Source organism: Oncorhynchus keta, unplaced genomic scaffold (assembly GCF_023373465.1).
Source record: "Oncorhynchus keta strain PuntledgeMale-10-30-2019 unplaced genomic scaffold, Oket_V2 Un_scaffold_23083_pilon_pilon, whole genome shotgun sequence".
Lineage (NCBI taxonomy): Eukaryota > Metazoa > Chordata > Actinopteri > Salmoniformes > Salmonidae > Oncorhynchus > Oncorhynchus keta.
This window is the reverse complement of record NW_026290873.1, coordinates 376,608-387,500: the sequence shown is the minus strand read 5'-3', so window position 1 is coordinate 387,500 and position 10,893 is coordinate 376,608. Positions and strand designations below refer to the sequence as shown.

The window sequence follows — 10,893 nt, the reverse complement described above, 5'->3', positions numbered from 1 at the left end:
AGTGAACCTTTGCCCCAGTCTGAAGTACTGAGCGCTCTGGAGCAGGTTTTCATCTAGGATCTCTGTACTTTTCTCCATTCATCTTTCCCTCGATCCTGACTAGTCACCCAGTCCCTGCCGTTGAAAAACATCCCCACAGCATGATGCTGCCACTACCATGCTTCACCGTAGAGATGATGCAAGGTTTTCTCCAGCCATGATGCTTGGCATTCAGGCCAAAGAGTTCAATCTTGGTTTCATCAGAACAGAGAATCTTGTTTATCATGGTCTGAGAGTCGTTAAGTGCCTTTTGGCAAACTCCAAGTGGGCTGTCATGTGCCTTTTACTGAGGAGTGGCTTCCGTTTGGCCACTCTACCACAAAGGCCTGATTGGTGGAGTGTTGTAGAGATGGATGTCCTTCTGGAAGGTTCTTCCATCTCCACAGAGGAACTCTGGAACTCTGTCAGAGTAACCATTGTGTTCTTGGTTATCTACAGTGCCTTGCGAAAGTATTCGGCCCCCTTGAACTTTGCGACCTTTTGCCACATTTCAGGCTTCAAACATAAAGATATAAAACTGTATTTTTTGTGAAGAATCAACAACAAGTGGGACACAATCATGAAGTGGAACAACATTTATTGGATATTTCAAACTTTTTTAACAAATCAAAAACTGAAAAATTGGGCGTGCAAAATTATTCAGCCCCCTTAAGTTAATACTTTGTAGCGCCACCTTTTGCTGCGATTACAGCTGTAAGTCACTTGGGGTACCTGACCAAGGCCCTTCTCCCCTGATTGCTCAGTGTGGCCGGACGGCGGTTCCAAACTTCTTCCATTTAAGAATGATGGAGGCCACTGTGTTCTTGGGGACCTTCAATGCTGCAGGTATTTTTTGATGCCCTTCCCCAGATCTGTGCCTCGACAGAATCCTGTCTCGGAGCTCTACGGACAATTCCTTCCAACTCATGGCTTGGTTTCTGCTTTGACATAAACTGTTAACAGTGGGACCTAATATAGACCGGAGTGTGCATTTCCAAATCATGTCCAATCAATAGAATTTACCACAGGTGGACTCCAATCAAGTTGTAGAAACATGTCAAGGATGATCAATGAAAACAGGATGAACCTGGGTCGTCAAGCAAAGGTCTGAATACTTATGTTAATGAAGGTATTTCTGATTTTATTTTTAATACATTTGTAAAAAAAAAAAAAAAAAAAAAATACCTATTTTTGCTTTGTCATTATGGGGTATCGTGTATAGATTGATGATGACAAACATTCATTTAATCAATTTCAGAAAGGGCTGTAACGTAATTAAATGTGGAAAAAGTCAAGGGGTCTTGAATAACAGCCGCAGACCATTATTCATCCTCCATCAAAAGAGATATCCCTGTAGTGGTGTGGGGGCTGTGCTTTGGCAAAGTGGGTGGGGTTATATCCTTCCTGTTTGGCCCTGTCCGGGGGTGTCATCGGATGGGGCCACAGTGTCTCCTGGCCCCTCCTGTCTCAGCCTCCAGTATTTATGCTGCAGTAGTTTATGTGTCGGGGGGCTAGGGTCAGTTTGTTATATTTGGAGTACTTCTCCTGTCCTATCCGGTGTCCTGTGTGAATTTAAGTATGTTCTCTATAATTCTCTCTTTCTCTCTTTCTTTCTCTCTCTCGGAGGACCTGAGCCCTAGGACCATGCCTCAGGACTACCTGACATGATGACTCCTTGCTGTCCCGAGTCCACCTGGCCGTGCTGCTGCTCCAGTTTCAACTGTTCTGCCTGTGATTATTATTATTTGACCATGCTGGTCATTTATGAACATTTGAACATCTTGGTCATGTTCTGTTATAATCTCTACCCGGCACAGCCAGAAGAGGACTGGCCACCCCACATAGCCTGGTTCCTCTCTAGGTTTCTTCCTAGGTTTTGGCCTTTCTAGGGAGTTTTTCCTAGCCACCGTGCTTCTACACCTGCATTGCTTGCTGTTTGGGGTTTTAGGCTGGGTTTCTGTACAGCACTTTGAGATATCAGCTGATGTACGAAGGGCTATATAAATAACTTTGATTTGGTTTTGATCAAACTTTACAGTTGGCAAAATGCATTGGGGCAGGTAGCGTTCTCCTGGCATCCACCAAACCCAGATTCATCCGTCGGACTGCCAGATGGTGAAGTGTGATTCATAACTCCAGAGAACACGTTTCCACTGCTCCAGAGTCCAATGGCGGCGAGCTTTACACACCTCCATCCGACGCTTGGCATTGTGCATGATGATCTTAGGCTTGTGTGCGACTGCTCTGCCATGGAAACCCATTTTGTGAAGCTCCCAACAACAGTTATTGTGCTCATGTTGCTTCCAGAGGCAGCTTTGAACCGAGGACAGACGATTTTGACGAGCAACGTGCTTCACTACTCGGGGGTCTTGTTCTGTGAGCTTATGTGGCCACTTCTCGATTGAGCCGTTGTTGATCTTAGACGCTTCCACGTCACAATAACAGCACATACAGTTCACCGGGGCAGCTCTAGCAGGGCAAACATTTGATGAACTGACTTGTTGGAAAGGTGGCATCCTATGACGGTGCCATGTTGAGAGTTACTGAGCTCTTCTTCCATTCTGTTGCCAAAGTTTGTCTATGGAGATTGCATGGCTGTGTGCTCAAGTTTATACACCTGTCGGCAACAGGTGTGGCTGAAATAGCCAAATTCACTTTTTTGAAGGGGTGTAGACATACTTTTGTATATTTATATATCTTTACACCCAGATCCCAACAGCTCCTCCCCTATTCCACCTCTCCCTCTCACTGTGTGCCAACAAACAGCCCTCCTCTCCAGACCATCTCCATATGGTTCCCAGGACATGAACAACAGACCAGCTCCATATGAAAATGTGTCAGAATCACAGCAACATGAGAGACAAAGAGACCGTGCGCCAGAGAAATGTAGCTGGAGAGACAAGAGAATCTTAGAACAAATTCCAGCTCACACATACACACACAATCTCATGCACGAACACACACACACACACAGTATGCTCTGTGCTGCTGCTGGTGGGATACAGCCGACAGGCCGACACCCGTAGAGAGAAGGCGAGGAGCCTGGGTAATTGTTCCCGCTCATCATTTTGATGAGTTGCTTTTAATGCAAAACAGTAAAAAGACAACATGCAATTATGTTGAAGACAGAGCAGCTGAATGTGGTTGATGAACAGTATGGATTCAATCAGGATCTTAATGCATTATGTACAATTAAACTGCAGTCTGGGTAATGGCCTCCACTGCAAACTGAGTAATAATCCTAGTCATTACCATCTCCATTACTTTTATTAGGCTTGGCATTATCATCGTCCGACTTATTAATATTATTCTGTTTTCCAGCTCAGAAATCTCCCGTGGCTTCGATACCCATTGCTAAAAGTTGAAAACGAAACATGTTAACTTGTGTTTTGTGGGTGGAAGCAACTAGAAGATTCACTATGACCTGTAAGTGCTCATCTCTCTGGTTCCATCGTTCTCTCATTCTCCCTGTCATGTGTACCTCCATGTTGTTTCAGAGAGATGGCTGTAACTCCATCCACTAACACCATGTTGTTTCAGAGAGATGGCTGTAACTCCATCCACTAACACCATGTTGTTTCAGAGAGATGGCTGTAACTCCATCCACTAACACCATGTTGTTTCAGAGAGATGGCTGTAACTCCATCCACTAACACCATGTTGTTTCAGAGAGATGGCTGTAACTCCATCCACTAACACCATGTTGTTTCAGAGAGATGGCTGTAACTCCATCCACTAACACCATGTTGTTTCAGAGAGATGGCTGTAACTCCATCCACTAACACCATGTTGTTTCAGAGAGATGGCTGTAACTCCATCCACTAACACCATGTTGTTTCAGAGAGATGGCTGTAACTCCATCCACTAACACCATGTTGTTTCAGAGAGATGGCTGTAACTCCATCCACTAACACCATGTTGTTTCAGAGAGATGGCTGTAACTCCATCCACTAACACCATGTTGTTTCAGAGAGATGGCTGTAACTCCATCCACTAACACCATGTTGTTTCAGAGAGATGGCTGTAACTCCATCCACTAACACCATGTTGTTTCAGAGAGATGGCTGTAACTCCATCCACTAACACCATGTTGTTTCAGAGAGATGGCTGTAACTCCATCCACTAACACCATGTTGTTTCAGAGAGATGGCTGTAACTCCATCCACTAACACCATGTTGTTTCAGAGAGATGGCTGTAACTCCATCCACTAACACCATGTTGTTTCAGAGAGATGGCTGTAACTCCATCCACTAACACCATGTTGTTTCAGAGAGATGGCTGTAACTCCATCCACTAACACCATGTTGTTTCAGAGAGATGGCTGTAACTCCATCCACTAACACCATGTTGTTTCAGAGAGATGGCTATAACTCCATCCACTAACACCATGTTGTTTCAGAGAGATGGCTGTAACTCCATCCACTAACACCATGTTGTTTCAGAGAGATGGCTATAACTCCATCCACTAACACCATGTTGTCTCAGAGAGATGGCTGTAACTCCATCCACTAACACCATGTTGTTTCAGAGAGATGGCTGTAACTCCATCCACTAACACCATGTTGTTTCAGAGAGATGGCTATAACTCCATCCACTAACACCATGTTGTCTCAGAGAGATGGCTGTAACTCCATCCACTAACACCATGTTGTTTCAGAGAGATGGCTGTAACTCCATCCACTAACACCATGTTGTTTCAGAGAGATGGCTATAACTCCATCCACTAACACCATGTTGTTTCAGAACATGGCTGTAACTCCATCCACTAACACCATGTTGCTCAGAGAGATGGCTGTCCCATCCACTGGTTACCATGTTGTTTCAGAGAGATGAGGCTGAACTTCCACTAACACCATGGTTTCAGGCTGCACCATGAGGATGGGGCTGGAACATTTAACCACTCTCATATTCAAAGACAGAACTACGGATGCAAAGATTGACCTTCAGTTATATCAAACACCATAGTTTAAGAGAGATGTTTTGAGGCTATTAACACCATGTTTGTTGACATTTTATTTGTTTTCAAACATTAGAGTAAAACAAGCTTCCATAGTTTGGGTTTCAGATGATGGCTGTAACTCCAGTTAAACTGAGTTTCAGAGAGATGGCATTTCCATCCACTAACATATATTGTTTCAGAGAGATGTCTGTAACTCCATCCATGAATCCTCCCATGTGAATACCTTAAACATGGATTTGTCTAAGATGATAGAGTGTGGACTTCCCCCCCTGTTAAAAAGCTGAGGGATGGGGCTGGAGACATTTAACCACTCTCATATTCAAAGACAGAACTACGGATGCAATTCAGTTATAAATCATTCATTTATAAGATATATTCTTAAAGAATCAATGGGTATAAATCATTCATTTATAAGATATATTCTTAAAGAATCAATGGGTATAAATCATTCATTTATAAGATATATTCTTAAAGAATCAATGGGTATAAATCATTCATTTATAAGATATATTCTTAAAGAATCAATGGGTATAAATCATTCATTTATAAGTCACAAAATGTATGTAGCACCTGCTGATTGCCCCTTTAAATCCCATAAATCCATGGCGGGAAGTGAATTAGTGCATCTCTCTGTGGCCGCAACATCTAAGGGCCGCCCATCCCCAAAAACAGAGTGTCCATTAACAACAAACAGAACCACAGCTGCATCAAACAACATCAGCCCCAGCTACACATCATACGACCAGAGTAGTGATTATCAGTGACCACAAACACAATGTAGATCCTGCAGCACATTCCCCGCTGGCTTGCCCTGGCCAAGACACAACAGCTGGCCAAGTCTTAAAGGGGTAGTTCACCTTAATGACAACATTAGTTAGAATGTTCCTTCTTAAAGGGGTAGTTCACCTTAATGACAACATTAGTTAGAATGTTCCTTCTTAAAGGGGTAGTTCACCTTTATGACAACATTAGTTAGAATGTTCCTTCTTAAAGGGGTAGTTAATAACAACATTAGTTAGAATGTTCCTTCTTAAAGGGGTAGTTCACCTTAATGACAACATTACCCACTTGGCACACTGGTTGAATCAACGTTGTTTCCATGCCCTTTTAATGTTATTACGTTGAACCAACGTGGAATAGATATTGAATTGATGTCTGTGCCCAGTGGGCACTCAGATAGTTCACCTTAAGGTGAACAAAGGGGTTGTTCACCTTAATAACAACATTAGTTAGATGTTATCTTATTCTGGAAGTAGTCTGTACACCAGGAACCATCTAACTAATGTTGTATTTTGCTTGAAGTATCCCTTTAAACAAGGAGGCTATGCTTGGGGCTTGGCATACCCTGAGTCTGCTGTGTTTAGGCGGGTCGGGTGAGGCAGTCAGAGCCTGGGTAGGGTGGGAACCACCACAAGCACCAGAGACACAACAGCTGAACAGCCCAACCCTGCAGTCTGTGCAACCTCTTTACTGGCGTGCGTGTGTGTTGTTCAGTGGGCTGAGTGACATTCTTGCTGACGTGAATTTGAATACCGCAACATTTTTTGGCTGAACTATTGACCCGTCACTCCATCCTAAAAAACACTGCATGGTGCTTCACCCCAAACATGCTCCAGGGGAGGGGCAGAGGCCTATTTCAGAGCCCAGAGAAAAGGGTGGGAGCCGGGCTCATTTCTTAAGGATTACAAGCCGTCTGTCCTCCACTGGAAACTCAACCCAGGCTGAGAATACATGCTGTCAGAGTAAGATTACACGCTGTTAAGCTGCAGCTCCGTACCATGGAACGGCGTTTGGGTCTTTACGTGTCAAAAAAGATACCCGTCAAATAACACTATTTGACGTGTCAAATAAGGTCGTTGACCAATCAGGACCTGAATATGACTGCACGTTACATACTAATTTAACGAGTTCATTCATTGTTTACGTAGTTATTACACATTGACTACACTATCACTCGTATTCCATATGTCACAACGATTCACCGATACGTATGCTATGATGCTGGTAAAGTCGTCTCGCCCACCTGCCCTTCCTCGAGCTCTGGACAGTGCTTGTCGTAAAAAGTTAGCTAGTGTCGCGAATATTACCGAAGGTGACTCCCCTTCTTGTTCGGGTGGCGCTCGGCGGTCGTCGTCGCCGGTCTACTAGCTATCACCGATCCGTTGTTCTGTGTTCGTTTGGTTTTGTCTGATTGGTAGCACCTGTTTCTTGTTTGGTTGTTAGGGTAGGGTTATATATAGTCTGTTCAGCCCGCTTCTGTTTCGTGCGGGCTTGTTCGTCTGTTTTGTGTTAGAGTGATTTTGTTTGCATTTTCGGGTTTTGCGCTGTCCGTTATTTATTTCTGATCATTTGTTTCCTACTTTTGTTCATGTTATTTTTCCTGGACATTAAAGCGTGTTTTTTCCACATCCTTTTGCTCTCTACGCCTGACTCCACACCTCTTCACTCATTAATCGTAACAGCTAGCTGATGGATTTGATTCAAAACATGTTCTTCCCCAAAAACACAGCAAAACCACAAGTTGTACTGTTGCTAGCTGAGCACCAAAGAAGTTGCGGTCGAACAGATAATGCCTTATTACCAAGGCGGTATTATAAATTGTTCGTTGCCGGTGAGTGCTTGTTTGCAGATTTGTCTGTACAGCTTTGACAATGCTACTGATAGTAGTGGTGGCGCTTGGCTTGCACGTGCAAATTCATCACACACAACATTCTATAATAGAACTGTGGTATTTGACGTGTATCTTTTTTGACACGTAAAGACCCGAACGTCGTTCCATACCGCACCGCTGAGAACCAGGACCTGAGTTGTGTTCATTAGGGCACACAATGGAAAACGTTTGAAAGCGGTTTGTAGGAGAACATGAAAATGGGCGTTTCTTATTTAATTAGTTCAGGTTAGGTAATACCTCCCTGTTTCACTCCGTTTCTGAATGTTTCATTCCGTTTGGTGCCTAATGAACACGACCCAGGAGCCGTTGATAAGGCCCAAAAAGAGAGCTGCCTGAAATTAGCCCTTTGGATCACCTTTTTAAGGACACACCTACAATATTTCCACCCCTCCCACCTGAGCACAAAGAGCTGATAAAAGACAGGTCAATTACCAACCTTTGCACAACAGTTTGAAAATAGCAGAGCTCTGGCTTTAACAGGTGGAAACTGCCAGCGAACGTGCCTTTGACACCAGCCCCGCCTGAACGTCAGCCCAAGATAGAGCCCTGAGGATTCATAGACTGGGAGAGAAGGACAAGTAGGGGATTCTCTTACAAGTCCATTAATAATGACGGCAGCATTGAGTGCAGAGTGCCGAGTCATCTTTACATTTAGCTGAAAATAGTCAACGATCGAAAAATGAAACCACCTGGAACGCCTGGATGTGTGTATCATGAGGATATGTTATGTGGCTGTCGATCCTTATTAAAGGCCTCCATCACGTTGAGAAGACTGCCAGCTAAATATACCTGATGACATCATGCTAAATCCGTGGTCAGGCGTCACTCATTCCATTGTTTTTCCTGTGGGGTTTCTCTCTTACCTTCGTGTGAGTGAGGGAACCAGATCTGAGAGGCGCTGGAGTGGGGCCCACCACGGAAGGATCCGGGTGAAGAGGGTGAGGAGGGGGGCCGGGAGGGGTGAGAGGGGTGGGAGGACGAGCCCAGACTGCTGGCCAGGAACGTACCCATGAAGGAGGCAGAGGAGTTCCCCATCAGACCACTACCTATAGCCACACAGAGAATGGACACCATGAGAGAAAGGAGAGGGAGAGAAGAGGTTATGGCTAGAAGTAACATGATTTCCGGGCACATTTTCTCACGTTAATTCTGATATTCCAATGAATAGGCGAATGAACAGCCCTTAAATGTGAGGCAATGTGAGACTTCGGTTAGAGTTATGGCAAACAATTAAACATGGGGGGAACCTGCTGGAAAAGACCTTCTGGGCAATGATTTTCACTTCATAAAACATGGGGCATTGATTCAACGGAGTGAGCATTGATTCAACAGAGTGAGCATTGATTCAGCGGAGTGAGCATTGATTCAACAGAGTGAGCATTGATTCAACAGAGTGAGCATTGATTCAGCGGAGTGAGCATTGATTCAACAGAGTGAGCATTGATTCGGCGGAGTGAGCATTGATTCAATAGAGTGAGCATTGATTCAGCGGAGTGAGCATTGATTCAACAGAGTGAGCATTGATTCAACAGAGTGAGCATTGATTCAGCGGAGTGAGCATTGATTCAGCGGAGTGAGCATTGATTCAACAGAGTGAGCATTGATTCAACAGAGTGAGCATTGATTCAACAGAGTGAGCATTGATTCAACAGAGTGAGCATTGATTCAACAGAGTGAGCATTGATTCAACAGGAGTGAGCATTGATTCAGCGGAGTGAGCATTGATTCAACAGAGTGAGCATTGATTCAACAGAGTGAGCATTGATTCAGCGGAGTGAGCATTGATTCAACAGAGTGAGCATTGATTCAACAGAGTGAGCATTGATTCAGCGGAGTGAGCATTGATTCAACAGAGTGAGCATTGATTCAGCGGAGTGAGCATTGATTCAGCAGAGTGAGCATTGATTCAACAGAGTGAGCATTGATTCAGCAGAGTGAGCATTGATTCAGCGGAGTGAGCATTGATTCAGCGGAGTGAGCATTGATTCAACAGAGTGAGCATTGATTCAACAGAGTGAGCATTGATTCAACAGAGTGAGCATTGATTCAGCGGAGTGAGCATTGATTCAACAGAGTGAGCATTGATTCAGCGGAGTGAGCATTGATTCAACAGAGTGAGCATTGATTCAACAGAGTGAGCATTGATTCAGCGGAGTGAGCATTGATTCAGCGGAGTGAGCATTGATTCAGCGGAGTGAGCATTGATTCAGCGGAGTGAGCATTGATTCAGCGGAGTGAGCATTGATTCAACAGAGTGAGCATTGATTCAGCAGAGTGAGCATTGATTCAGCGGAGTGAGCATTGATTCAGCAGAGTGAGCATTGATTCAACAGAGTGAGCATTGATTCAACAGTGAGCATTGATTCAACAGAGTGAGCATTGATTCAACAGAGTGAGCATTGATTCAACAGAGTGAGCATTGATTCAACAGAGTGAGCATTGATTCAACAGAGTGAGCATTGATTCAACAGAGTGAGCATTGATTCAACAGAGTGAGCATTGATTCAACAGAGTGAGCATTGATTCAACAGAGTGAGCATTGATTCAACAGAGTGAGCATTGATTCAGCGGAGTGAGCATTGATTCATCACTACTACCTTCATTACTACTACCTTCATTACTACTACCTTCATTACTACTACCTTCATTAATACTACCTTCATTACTACTACCATCATTACTACTACCTTCATTACTACTACATTACTACTACCTTCATCTACTACTTCATTAATACCCTTCATTACTACTACTACTTCATTACTACCTTCATTAATACTACCTCATTACTACTACCTTCATTAATACTACCTTCATTAATACTACATTCATTACTACTACAGTCATTACTGCTACCTTCATTAATACTACCTTCATTAATACTACATTCATTACTACTACAGTCATTACTGCTACCTTCATTACTACTACCTTCATTAATACTACCTTCATTAATACTACCTTCATTACTACTACAGTCATTACTGCTACCTTCATTACTACTACCTTCATTAATACTACCTTCATTAATACTACCTTCATTACTACTACAGTCATTACTGCTACCTTCATTACTACTACCTTCATTACTACTACAGTCATTACTACTACCTTCATTAATACTACTACCTTCATTAATACTACATTCATCACTACTACCTTCATTACTACTACCTTCATTACTACTACCTTCATTACTACTACCTTCATTAATACTACCTTCATTACTACTACCATCATTAA

At 43.4% G+C, this 10,893-nt stretch overlaps 1 protein-coding gene across 1 annotated transcript in view; it reads right to left on the bottom strand.

Moving 5' to 3' along the window:
* LOC118383629 (BAH and coiled-coil domain-containing protein 1-like) overlaps positions 1-10,893 on the bottom strand; it is a 129,348-nt gene that overhangs the window by 96,626 nt on the left and 21,829 nt on the right. Inside the window, 1 exon segment of the mRNA XM_052515347.1 lies at positions 8,514-8,696. Within this exon segment, the coding sequence (XP_052371307.1) occupies positions 8,514-8,696 (183 nt within the window).